General features: G+C 41.6%; 1 protein-coding gene across 1 annotated transcript in view; it reads left to right on the top strand.

Annotated features, from left to right (window-relative positions):
- The window catches only part of MED27 (mediator complex subunit 27), an 84,052-nt gene that overhangs the window by 63,917 nt on the left and 6,189 nt on the right, over positions 1–13,946 (top strand). The window contains exons 5-6 of the mRNA XM_069031505.1: positions 3,509–3,616; positions 9,977–10,018. Coding sequence (XP_068887606.1) covers positions 3,509–3,616; positions 9,977–10,018 — 150 coding nt within the window. The remainder of the gene's footprint in view (positions 1–3,508; positions 3,617–9,976; positions 10,019–13,946) is intronic.

Below are 13,946 nucleotides of genomic sequence, written 5' to 3'. Positions count from 1 at the left end.
CTTGCAACTGTTCCATTTTCAGCTCACAGAACTGTGGGGCATATTTTTTCATTCATATTAATTGAATTTTAAAGTGACCTTGTACATGTATTGATTTGAATTAAAATTTTCTACATCAAGGACGAGTTGGCATATATCCTTCAGGCGAAATATTAAAAAGCCAAGTGCTGTCTTAACAGGATATCGACAGGAGAAGTCAAAATTTAATAGGAAAACTTGGCTTAGAAAGGAAATTGTTGCCTTTTTGTCACAATTGAAAGGTATCTTTTCTGTACAAGGAAAGAAATTTCTTTCAGTTGGTACCGTGGAAATGCAGTGCTCATTAAATAGGGACCATCTGGGTGAGTCTGGACCTCCAGGAGAGACCTGCACTCTTGGAGCTTGGAATAAAACTATCAAATTACTGGTTTACCAAAGCCATTAGGTTTTTATTACCTTCTTTCAGGTGTTCTGTAGGGACACAGTTGTATGACTATAAGTGTAAATTACATTCCATACATGGAGCTTTCCTGAACACAGACTCCAAGTAGCCAAGTTCAGCAGGGATTGGAATAAAATGGTCTGCTGAAAAACATGATTTGTAAAATACAGTGGGGTAGAACAAAAACATTAAGCCCTGGAAGCAGTTACAAATCTTGATTACTGGAGGAAAAAATAAAGGGTATTGCATTTACTGTGTACAATATGGAATGTGCTTCACCCTGAAAATAGCTGTGGAGCATAGTTCTGGCTTCCACATCTAACAGCACCCTCCAGTCTGGTGACAGGCTGTTGTTCATTCTTTGTACTACTACCCTCATTCTTTCAGTGCTGTTAAAATGATGAACTGTAATTTCTGTGAGCTACTCTTTTACAAAATTCTTGCTTCTGTCAGACTTAACTAATGATACAGTCCTACAGAAATCATCTGAAAGTCCCGATCTCTCTTCCAGCCAGAGTAAAAGCTACAGGAGTCTCTTGTCAAAACAAGAGTGGTACAAAAGAGGGAAGTTTTTGTTCCAGTACCAGAGCACTGTAAGAGCCATTTTAGACAACCCAGCACCAACCCAGCCAAAGTTTGGATTTCCAGGGTGCCTGGGTGCCCTCTGTAAAGGGGGGGGTGCAGCAGTAAGACCTTTCTCAGGGAGCTCACTGAGGTACCCAGCTAGGGTTGGGTTTACACAGCTCCTTACACATGTGGGAGACAGGAATTTGGAATTTTGATGGTCAGGCAAGTGGGTGATCAAGATACTGTCCTGGACATTGTGCAGGGTGTGACATTTCAGTGCTGTGTTGGATTCTGGAAGTGTGGAGTGAACCACTGGAAGGGTGTGAAGTCAGATCACCTGGAACAGGGCAGGGAGCTAATGCAGAAGCATTTGTGCAGGTAAATCATGTCGGGAGGTTTGAGGCCAGCAGTAAGTTTATTCCAGCAAGCTGGAGTGCCACACACAGGATTTTTCAGCTTGTTACGTTCCACAGATCACTCTGAGGATTTTCAGGAACATCCCACACAGGCTTCAGATCAACCTCAGATTTATTTCTACCTGGCAGCAAAGGGAGATGCCCTGAATGCACAATGTAAAGAGAAAGAGGAAAGAAGGGAGCATCAACTGAAGTGTGTGAAGGCAATGGGAATAGGAAATATTATTCATAAAGCTGGGTCTGGGTGTTTGTAGGGCAGCCTTATCCTTCTTCCATTAAGATTTCTTTTTCTTTAAAATGTCTTATTTTCCTCCTTTTAGTTTTATTATGTATGGTTGATATCTAGTGCGGAGTTATAAATAAGAGTCTGTTCTCTCAGCAGACCAATATCCCACTGAAGTGCCAGTTTTAATAAGGTAGGAAAATAAATTGAAAACTGTTAACTCTAAATGTGCTGACAACTTTTCTCAACATTTATTCATTTCCTCCTCTTAGCAATTATGAGAAAACTCTGTGATTCCAGTGGATGATCAGCATCATAGCTTAGGCACCTCTGGGTCATGACTTTGCATTTTTACCTCAATACAGTGTCAGGTGCTGAAATAACTCTGCCAATTTTCCATCTATGCAGACCAACTAGGTCTTGTTGAAGAGTACCCTGGCAAGATACTGCATTTAAACCAAAACTCACAGCACCTGATAGCACAACATGGTGTTTCCATACATCTTCACAGGGCTCAGGCCCTGATACAAGTTCCTGTCCTTCAGCCTGTCACTTTTTTTTCTTCAGAAATAACCCATTCTTCTGACCCATTTTTTATGTTCTTGCAGTATTATACCTGGAGCCTGTCTTTTTGAAGGCTGTCATTGCCTTCCCCTCTTGTTTCCCTGTCCTCTCTCTTGCCCTGAACTTGTCCTGCCCTGTTGTTCAGACTCTTCTCTGCTGGAGTTCTCCATGTCCCATGCCAAAGGCTTATCATCAGTTCTTTCCAAGGTCTGTGGCTCTGTCCAGCTCTGTGGTTAGAGTTAGCTCAGGTTGGGGCTGCTGGTGTTGGAACAAGGTGATGGGTAGGAGTCATTAACAGAAGTTACAAAGGAATAACATCCAACAGATCAATAAAGGTGTGTATTGACTGATTTCTTTGGGTGCAGATTTGTCTGCTGAGGTCAGCAGTAAAAACACATTTGTTTTAGTGTGTGTTAATCTATACAGGACGAAATGTTGGAAGATGGGCAGAAAATGAGCTGCTGCTGGTTGGGAAATATTAAAATGAACTAATTGTTTCTTTTTTATCTCTGTTTTATGCTTTTGTGGGTGAGGAAAAACTCTAATAATCTCTGCATAACAAAATACAAAGACAGGATTCTTGTTAGACACACAACTGTATTGAAGTACAAGTTCATCTTTGAAATGTAAATTGATTTTTAGATTAAAATGCCTTCATTATTGCATTTTTGTCAATAAGATAATTTAGGCTTATTTCTGTTGTTACACTCTGACTGACTCTCTATATTTTCCATTATACTAGTCTTATTCTTTTCACTTTTAACACTTTCAAAGAAGGAAATGAAACCTTTGAAAATGTAACATTTTCACTTTAAGCTGTAGTTTCCTTTGAAATAATTTTACATTTTTATTGGACAGAAAATGTTTTCCATTAAACTCATGGCATGCTTTTACAAGCCAGCATTAGGAGAGTCCGATTCTTCTTTCAAATTGTTTTCCTCTAAGTCGACTTGTATTGGAGAATATCAAATTCATTGAAAATAATCACATTTGCCCATTGTTTTTGACAAGTTATTGAGTTGTGGTGTTAATAAAATGGAGAGAATTGCTTGGCAGTGTCATGTCTGCACAAGGGAATTCTGTGAACTCATACATTTTCAGTTGCAAATGAATGTTTGTTCTGCACTTTATAGTCTCTCTCCTCGTCATAACACACACTGCTTTTAGATCTTTTATTTTGGTCTCTTTACAAAATATTGAAAACTGAAATTGCATCAACTTAAGCTGTTAACTCGATGGTCTTACGAATTCAGACACAGAATTCAGACACCATCGACTCACCCTCAGCTTTTTTTGTCCTTCTCCTGTTCTTCACAGGTTACCTTAGGGAAGGTGTTAAAAGTGATCGTGGTGATGCGGAGCCTCTTCATTGACCGCACAATCGTCAAAGGGTACAACGAGAACGTCTACACCGAGGATGGCAAGGTGGGTTATGGCCCATCCAGCAACACCCTGTTGTGTTTGTACCACCTCCTTCCATGGCAGAAAACTGGGATCCCATTGCAAGTACACTGGAAACATAACACTGGCAAAAGACTCTGAATGTTTGCAGAATGTTCCAGTTTAAATTTGTCTTGCTTTGCTTGGGTTTTGCATCCCCAAATCTCTGACTTCTTTCTAAGCTCTGAAGCCTTTGCTTGAATTTCGGATTTATCACCTTAGACCCCAGATGCTGTGTTCGTAGTGTCTGCTGAGAAAACATTTTAGCAGTGTACCAGCACATCAACAGCCCAAGGTTCAGCTTTCTCTCTTCTGAGAGCCATTGAGAAATCTTGGGCTGGTTTTTTTTGGCTTGATAAACACAACCGAGAGGATCATTGGTAGCTGCTCCTCAAGAATTCGCTTGCCAGCAGCAGCACATCTTGAACAGCAGCTACTACAGCAACTGTTACCTGTTTCCACAAGTGATTTGTTTTGTGAACAGTTCACCCTGCTTGAACCCTGAGATTTCCTGTACCTGCACACACTCCATATGGCTCTCCTCAGCACATCAGGAGATGTTAACGGGGCCTGACGGCCTTAGCTCAGCTTGGGTCTCTTTCCAGGGTGGAATGGTCTCTGTTCCCAAGACATCCTCCAGGACTCTCTGTTGCCAGTAACAGCACTAAATATACCTCCATGTTTCACGTTGTCTCTCTGGAGCTTTCTCTTCTGATTATGAAGCCTATTAAAATAAAAAGTTCATGATATCAAGATGAGTATTTGGCACCCATAGGCCATGTTATAATGAGGTGAGACTTCTTTTCCTTTCAAAAGTGATAACTCTGTTTCAGCACACAGAAGCACATTGTGTGCTGACCCAGAGTTCAGCAGCTCTGAGTCTGAGCCTCAGTTCTCTGGGAAAGGCCAGGAGCTGAGCTGCTGAAGGAAATAGTGCAGCTCTATTTCCCAGGTGAGACATTCTCCCTCAAAGGGCGGCAGATTGGCCTAAGAAGTAGTAAAATAAAAATTGCTTAATTTTGATTTGCCTTTTTCAGATAGGCAGGTTTAAATACCAGTTTGCTGCAGAAGCAGCTGCTCTCTACTCCCTGTATATTTGCATACAAATACAGAGTTACAGCACCAGCCCCTTTTCACCCCAAGTTCTGCATGGAAGTGAAATGATGGTCTGCTGAGAGAGCACTGACAGTGTGTGATGGATTCCTGTGTCACACTTCATTTGGGTGTGCTCGTTTTCTCTGATGAATCCAGTTTCCTTTGAAGCTCCCTTGAAATACAATAATGCTATATATGCTGAAAAGCTAAGTAAGGAGTTCCTTTCTGAAACTCAGCATCTGGCATTGGGATTCTGTTCAGCTCAAGGTGAACTCCCCTGGGAGCTGCACATTGTTCCTCTGCCATCGTTTGCTGCCAGGGGACAGCAGGACTTGCCAAGGCCAGCTCTGGGCACGGGGCACTAACCTTTGCCTGCTGTCAGTGGGGAGCAGTTCTGCTCCTCCAGAGCATTGCTGTTAACACCTGGCTTATTTCTTGCTTTAAGCCAGTCTGCAGGGGAGTCTGTTCTCTACCCATTTAGCTTTCTGTCCCAACCTGGGCTCTGTGACTGCTCCTGCAAGGCTGCACAAATCTGTGACCTTTACGTGGCACTTTGCTGTTCCAGTGGGCATCCCAGAGATTTTGCAAACCTGAAGGTCTCCGTTTTAGGTATAAATAGGAACATTTCATTTGACTGAAGTAGAATTGGAGCTGGAGCCACTTAAATCATGAGCAAATTTGGCTTGGAAGATTAAATAAATGCGTAGCTTGCTAGTTTTGCCAACTGGAGCACATATTGACAAACAGTGAGCTCCTTTTTTTTTGTCACTAATTAACTACTCTGGTAATTGGAGAATAAGAATTAAGATTGTGCTCTCACAATGATTTGCTTTCCTTATTGTGCCTGCTGGGAATGAGTGATTGCAGTCAGTTATGAACAGAGGCCATTGCAATTCCTTCCCTGTCACAACAGATGCTGTTGGAAGGTACTTCAGTGAGGTTTCTACACGATTCTGGCTTCTCAGTTGCTAGCCTGATAGCATGAAAAATGCACTAGCATTGAGGAGAAACACACAAAAAAGTAAGAAAAAGATCAGTGAGTATCATCTGTATTAAATAACAGAAATATGGAGAACCCTCAGGAACACAGTAGGAGGTGATGGTTTTTCCAGGGAGCAGTTTACACAGTCATTGTTGATTTGGGACTTAGCTTATGTATTCCTAGGAAACATTTAATATTTGTAAACAACAGGGAGAAGAGGAACTAGGTGCTAACATGCAATTTGACAATGCTGAAGTGCCTCTTTTCTGTAAGGCACATTGAAGAAGGGACACTGGATAAGTCATTGTACTTTCTTTTCACTGAAATAACTGGATGAGGGTCTGTTGAGTCACCCTCCAAACTGCACATGGTGAAAGTCCTTTAAGTACAAAAAAGGGAAATTCAGTGGGAGACTTTTTCCAAGAAGAGAGGGGCTTGGGGCAACCAAATGTGTTTAGGGGTATTTAAAAAAGGAGAACTGGCCATTACTGGGAGACTGGTCACACAGACAATAAGTGAGAAACAGACTGTGCACAGAAGTGGCCAGAGATTTCCCCTGTGATCAGGGGAGTCATCATTTATTACTGAAAATACACTGGTTTTTAGCAAATTCTGCATTACTGGCAAGAAAAAAGGAAGAGACAACTGCAAGCAGCAGGGCTGTTGAGATTCTTCTGGTCTTTCAGTCAGGCAAGTCTGGAAAAAAACCCAAATCTGGGTGTTTCTCCTGGTTGTGGAGCTGCACAGTGACACACCAGCAGTTACCCAGGGAAGCTGACACTGCATTTTCTGGGTTGCTTTATCTTGCTGTGTGCTCCCACGTTGTGCTCTGCAGGTTGACAGGTGCTTCCATGAAAGCCTCACGTGGTCTCTGCTGAAGTCTCATTAAATTGGGTGCCTCCTCTTACACACTTAAATACTTCCAAAATTAAGGTGAAAAAGCAGAAGTTCTAGGCTTGCAGTGAGTAAAACAAGACATGCCATTCTGGGCTTTTATTTTCAAGCTTTGCTTATACAGACAGAATCACTGCATTTCTTAAGTGCTTCGTGTACCTCTCGTGAATTATTCACAGACCCTGCAGAATATGTCTTTGCCAAGCTGCCAGCTGCATAACTTGGACATTTTTGGTGACACTTTGCAAAAACAATAAGTGAGATCTGGCACACTGACACGTCGTGGGTGCTGGACCTGCTCACAGTTGCTCTTGCTCACCATCCTAACCCTTCATGTCCACCACAGACTGATGCATTTTAATTACCTTCATGATTTTAGTGGTGGCACAGTGCCACCCTTAATTTCAGCCTGTGACATGCTTGTTGTGCATTGAAATTTAACCATGGGTAGTCATTAATTACTAGTGTTTTCCTGATTCCCAAATAAATGAAGCTATGCAGCTCATCTCCACAGGGCAGCTGAGCCATTGGCCTGTGAACAAAAAATCATATTGGGATTTTTTGGCATAATAATACCACGCTTTTCCTTGGATGCAGAGACCAAGAACCACCTTGACAGGGCATGTGGGCACATCACTGCCTAGCCAGATTCCTATTTTGTGTCCCTTAGACTTAACTAAAGAAACATAAGTGTCTCTGTTGAATTCTCATGTTCGGGAACTTGGGTTATGTTAATGCTATGGCTTCATTAATTACCCCATATCAATAAGAAAAGGCAGCTTTTAGCCTCCTAGCGTAAGAGAGGAGAAGAAATGGTAGTATCAAAGGAAAGCTTCAAAGACAGGCAGAGCTGTCTCTCGGGTAATTTCTGATCCCTGCATTCTCACCACTTCAAAGCTGGATGTGTGTGTGTTTGGGTGAAGGGGGGGCTGAATCCGATTTCTCTAATAAGTGTTGGCACCGGACCTGTTTGATATGGGATGCAGGGAACATTCGGATTTGTTATCGCCTTTGAAATCGCTCAGACGACCTTCAGCAAACGGCCTCTTGTTGCAGCTGCTGGGGGTGGGTGGGGAGAGGGGCACTGGGGAAAAAAAGCCCCTGTTTAATTCACATGCAGAGGATGCCCTGAAATTGTGCTTTCAGCAGTTTTTTAGTTACAAATGTGTGTCTTGATTGAAAGTGAAAAGTTGAAGAATAATAGACCTATAACGATGCATTCTTTAATCTGCCTCTGCCTTAATCCTCAGTTTCAGGGGGAAAGGTGGGCACTCATTTAGGGTGTATGCATGGAGCAGGGGCTAGTAGCTTTTCCCTTTTTTCTTCTTTCTTTCTTCTTTTCTTTTCTTTTCTTTTCTTTTCTTTTCTTTTCTTTTCTTTTCTTTTCTTTTCTTTTCTTTTCTTTTCTTTTCTTTTCTCTTTTCTTTTCTTTTCTTTTCTTTTCTTTTCTTTTCTTTTCTTTTCTTTTCTTTTCTTTTCTTTTCTTTCTCATGGATAACATCATGTCTGCAAGACAGACATACATTACTTTTTCAGCTTTCCCATCTCCATGCCAACTAATGAACATTGTGAACCTGTTGGACTCATCTTAAAGCAGCATCTGAAGTGGACTTTTTTTGAGCCTAACTAGAGAGGATCACATACTTGGTTTGATCACTGGAGATTAGCAAACCATCTATACATTCCAATTACAGCAACTCTGCAGTCAAAGAAAGCTGTAAATTACATTAAAACAAGGTTTCTTTAAAATATACATTAATTTTTTATTTTCAAATGTAGACTTTTCTAATCTGGAAGTGCAATGCTGCCTTCCCAGCAAACACAGGTGGGATAATACCATGTAAATCAAGCTTGGGTCCAAGTCTGGGCTGCACCTTATGAGTGTTGGTTCTTGATCCCAGCCCAAGAGCCAGGAAATGTTAAAAGGTTTGTAGGGAGGTGCCTCAGGGTACTCGTGTCTCCATGCAGCCTGGAAAAGGCATTGAGACCTCAGCTGCCTTTTGTCTCACGGCAAGGTCAGCGGTGCTGAGCCGTGAAACATCGATCCTGGGCTGGCTTTTGAAGTTTTAGCATCACAGCCTGTCCACACTGAGCGCTGGGGACTCAGGAGTCACTGCTGTGCAGGATTTGGACATGGGCCACTTCACACTGCTGCTCCTAAAAGAATGAGAGCTTTTAGCATTCTGACCATTTTTAGCATGGTGAATTAATCACTTGGATGCAGCATCCTTCCCCCTCGCTTCCCTCACCTCCCTTTAATGTGTTTTACTCACTTCATGTGACTTCCTTAATTTCAGACTCTTTTTGTGCCTTTGAAAAGTCTTGTACTGTCAGTTGGAATGTATGGGCACATAAGGCAGAACTAAAATAATCAGTTGTACCAGCAGAAGAGAGAACCCCCCCTTGTGAGAACATGTGTGTCCAACCATGGTTTCAGGCACCAGAGGAGCTCCCCCTGCTTCATAAATTCACTCAGAAGTTCTTCTCTCTAGACCAAGATTCCTGAGATTAATGCTTTATCAAACACCTTTCCTGTGACAAGTTCTGTGCATACAGAATTGTTGAGTACACTGGGATCTGTTGAAAATAAAAAAAAGTGATTTGCAAGTCCAGGATTGATGGAAGCTTCTCTTGTTTTTCCCTGCTGCTTTTCCTTGATAGAGTCCAAAATGTTCCACAGGGCTGGGCTAAGAGAGCATTAACATGTCAGCTGGAATTGTTAAACACAAGAGCCATTGGGCTGTTCAGCAAGGACAGCCCTACCTTCTGGTTTGGGGGCTAATAAAACTTAAATTTCAGTTTTGTTCTTTTACTTTGTATGTAGGTGAGCACACATTTAAGTCATGGATGTGTGCAGTCATCTACAACCTTAAATCTCTTTCAGTGTGATTTTTGTCTGCAAATGTAAATGCAGTTTCCTGAGGGATGTTTTATTTAGCCCCAGTAGACCCAAAGCTTTGGCTTAATGCAGCTAAATGCTCTTTGTGTCGTTTGTAACTGAATCACTTATTCAACACAAGACAAGCATAAACTTAATAAAAATGCCCTCGTTTTAGAAACAGACTCAAGCTGATGAATATTTGCATAGATCAGCCACAACCCCATACAAATGAAGATTTTGCTTTTTTAAAGAGAGCTCATTAATTCAACAGGTCTTGTATGGATATTTTTTTTATTGAAACCGTGCTGAACTATGTTCATTTTTCATTGCAATACAAAGGAAATCTTGTGTTATTAATTCCCTTTCTTAGATTGCAACAGGTGAGGGCAAGGGGTCAAAAGAGTGAACTCAGAGATACATCTTTGTTGATCCATTTTCTCTCCAAAGCTGCTTCTTTATCTGTAGTAATATATCTTTGTTTTTCCTACTGTAGCTTGACATATGGTCTAAATCCAACTATCAAGTTTTTCAAAAGGTAAGTCTCACATCATTTCTCTCTACCTAAGGCACATATGTAGAATTGATTTTAAATATCTGGGCCCTTATTTTAAGTAATTCAGAATTTATTCTTTGTCATCACAACTTGCAAATAGCAAACAATAATCTGTAATGATGGAAAACTGTGAGTAGAAAAGAAGATCACTTCTGGTGTTATTTAATTTGGATTTATTTCCCATCACAGTTCCAGTCCATGGTTTGGAATAGGGAATTGGAGATTATGCTACACTAGTCTTAAAATTTCATGAGGAATCTTTGAGCATTCTTTCTTTAGTTTACATCTTTTGGGGTAGAAAGGACTGTTTCAGGTTCATTTGGATTTTGCTTTGTTGTTTTCATCGGGGTTGGTTGCCTCACATTCCTGAGGGCTTGAGTTTAATAAATCACTGGAACCCCCTTTCCAAAATGTGTTTGGAAATATTTTCCATGCCGTTATTTTTGCCTGCCCTTCTTCCCATGATGGTGTAAGCAAGAGGAGGGACTTACTGGAATGAATGTTATGCCATAAAGTGAGAGAAGACTGATGAAAGAATGGCAGCAATAAAAATATAACTGCTAGGAAGGTTAAAGTGTATTTTAGGAAGATCTATATCTTGCTAGTTTCAAGGAAGGGAAGATTTCTCTTTGAAGGCCTCTTGTCAGAATGCTGTAAGTTCAGATTGATCTGAGTTTAAATTCCAGTTTCCCTACCCTCAAGCCCCAGTTCAAGGAGCTGGAGGCTCCAGCTGCTGCACTGGCTCCTTTCATCCACGTTTGTAGTTTGTGAAACAAATGGGGGTCAGGGACTCGAAAGGGCTAAAAAACAGGGGTCAAAAATGTGGTATCTTGGCTGTGTTTGTGCAGCTCCCTTCCAAGATTTCAGATGCAGTCAGGAGGGGAGATGTTTGACCCGGGATATTAACCTGCTGGAGAACAAAGGACAGCTTTTGGGGAGCTTGCTTGCTCTCCTCTGCCTGGCATTAAAGTGAATTTGTGCTTCAGTTGATTCTTTACCCCAGAGATTAGTGGTTTAAATATTCTTTCTATTTTAGCATCAAGTAGGGTAATAGAGCAGGAAGTAAAACCAGCATTTGTTTATCAGCCTGCTTTAAAGTGATTTTTGCAGTGGAATAAATGTAAGGTTCTGGAATGACCTGCATCATCTCAATTTCCCAAAGTGTGTGTTTGGTTGTATGCTCACTTGGGCATAAGATTGTCCTCCTGGATGCTTTGGTTTAGAATAACTTGGAAGGGTAAAGTCATATTGCTGTAATTTGTGTTAAATGATAATAAATAACCAGGTTTTGATGATACAATGGTCTGTAGCAAGATAACAGAGTAATGTACAGTTTGCTTAGATGTCCACATTAAGAACTCGGGGTGCATAAATAGGTGGAGTAAATTTCCCTTTATGTGCAGGTGATACTTTCAGAGCAGAAGCTGGAGGAGATCAGTGAGAAAACATAAAATACCCCTCTTACTGCTGCCTCTGTGTCTGCAGTGTGGATAAATGAGAATCTTTGTTCTCTTCCTAAGTTCCTCTTGTCCAGTTTTCTCTTGATAAATACCAAAGCATTAATATTTACCAAAAAATTAAAACCAGCCCAGAAAGACTTCAGGGAAAAGGTGTCCTGTAACCAGTTTGAACAACTGTCTGTGGGGCTTTTTAATAGTAGTTTTATAGATTTTGTTGCTGCCTCTGTCACTTTGTTACCCTTGGACAACTTCACCTCTCTTTGGATGAGTTTCTCATCCCTTAGGCTGGGGTAATATTTGCTGACTTCACAGGAGTTCTCACTGAATTGGTTGCATAGAGCTCTCAGATTCTTGCCTGAGAAATGTGATAAAAATGCAAGGTGATGGCACTTTCTAATCAATAGATTGTGTAGATTGAGCTTATAGTTGAAGAAGTTAAGGCTGGGACCCACGTCAAGTTTTCAAACAGGTGATAGGAAGTGCTGTGGTTCAGCATAGTAAATTCTCTGTGGTGCAGTGCTTGGTTTGATTTTCTCTTTATTGTCTAAAGCTGCACTTGTGTCTATTTGTAATACCCAGGAGCAGTGATTTAGCAGTAGCAAAACGAAAGAAATAGATAAAACAGTGTTACAGAAACTATTATACTCTGTTACCAGGGTAGGATCTGTACTGCAGGATCTTCAGAACAAATGTTTTCATGCCACTAAAAAATCATGAGTAAATGTGTCAGAGCAAATCTGAATGTTCTTGAAATGTGTTTGTCATGGCAGTCACCAATATGGCAACATGGAAGAAGGAAAAATAGGGATGAGTAACTGCTCCTCCCAAAGAGAAGGCTGGGAAGCCCTTCCACTGCTGCCTCTAAGTGTAAAATCCATTGCCCCTCTGAAGGACAGGGCTGTTCCTGTTTAAAACCCTGACCAAGTTCCCAAACTCTGTCTTCAATGATACTATAACAACATCTGGAGCTCCCCAGATCCCTGCCTGGGGAAGCTGCAGGCCTGTCAAATTCTCACAGGGTTGCAGCACGACTTTCTAGGTTAAGGACCTGAGACCTCTGATCTTCAATCCAACCCTGTCAAACGAAGCTAAATTTGTCCTGACTTTTTGTTTGCAAACGTTGGCTGTGTCAGCAAGGCTTTTCTCTCTCCTTTTTATTAGGCAGGATACCTGTGTGTGATTTGATGGGGGCCACTCCCAGAGGCCCATTACTGTTCAAGTGTACAGTCATTTTCCCAGTTCCCTGGAGACTTCCTGAATCTGGTCCTGGGGTGAATAAGCCTTACAGGTACTGAATACACCAGCAGGGTTAGATCCAGAGAATGGAGCTGGGAAAGAAGGGAAGGGAAGGCTGAAAGGGCAGAAGCACAAGGAGCAAAGAAAAGGTTTTTCAGACTTCCATGTTGGTGTGACATTTAAACTCCACAGGAGCAGCAACTGTTTTCATCTTAAACCTCCTTATTTTAACACCTCGTGTCTCATGATCCACTAACGCAAGAAGAGGAATAAAACAGGAAATAAAGAAAGATTTGGGGGCTTAAAGCTTGGTAGACATGAAGGCTGCATAATTCCAGCCATTGTGCAGAGGGTTCAAAATTCTAATTGTAAAGAATGGTGCAATGTTCATAACTTTGCATTCAAAAAAGAGGGAAGAACAAACAATTTTGGAACTGCTGTGAATGGATCAAACTGGGAGATGGTATCAAACAGCTGCTCAGTTAAGAGCAGCATAGCTGCTGTTGCTGGGTACTATGATGAGGTTGGCTGTTTAAATCATATGCAAAGGCTTTAAACCCATATATTTCACTCTGATCTCAGAGTCCCATCCTTATTTTCACCTAAATAGTCTTACCAGTTTTAGCAATGCCACAAACTGGTTATGTTTTGGCTTGATCTGCTTCTCTCCCCAAAGCACATTTTAACCAGAACTTTGAGAAGCTGCTTGTGAGCTGTGTGATCCCAGAGTGATGGCATTTTCACCACCACAAGGGCACATAAGTATTGTAATGTATGAAGATGTATTCTTGTCAATAATCTCAGAGTGAGATCACATGCAGGATGAATGCATGCATGAGACAAACCGTGGGCTGTGCTGCTGCTGCTGCTCAAGGAGAGGAGCTGGGCTGTTCCAGGGTCACCTGCACGGCTGCTCCTGGGCAGGATCAGTCCCTGGCTCTCTTCAAAGACCTCCCTGAGCGAAATGAAACCTCTGTGACTCAGTCCAGATAAGCAGAACAAGTGAAATAATAACTAAACACTTTGCGAGCTCTGAAAACAAATGATAAATCCTATGTTTCAGAGAAGTGTGGTGGTGATTTCCTGAACTGGGAGTGGGGAAGAGTGTGTAAAGATTTGTATGGAGTTCATCAGTGCCTGTTCCATCCATCATCCTTCCCAGCACCTCTTGGGCACCACATTCTGTGCTCCACATTCCCTCCAGAGAGACTCAG

This window comes from Aphelocoma coerulescens, chromosome 17, assembly GCF_041296385.1.
Source record: "Aphelocoma coerulescens isolate FSJ_1873_10779 chromosome 17, UR_Acoe_1.0, whole genome shotgun sequence".
Classification (NCBI taxonomy): domain Eukaryota; kingdom Metazoa; phylum Chordata; class Aves; order Passeriformes; family Corvidae; genus Aphelocoma; species Aphelocoma coerulescens.
The sequence above is the reverse complement of the archived record's forward strand: the minus strand, read 5'-3'. Positions and strand labels throughout refer to the sequence as shown.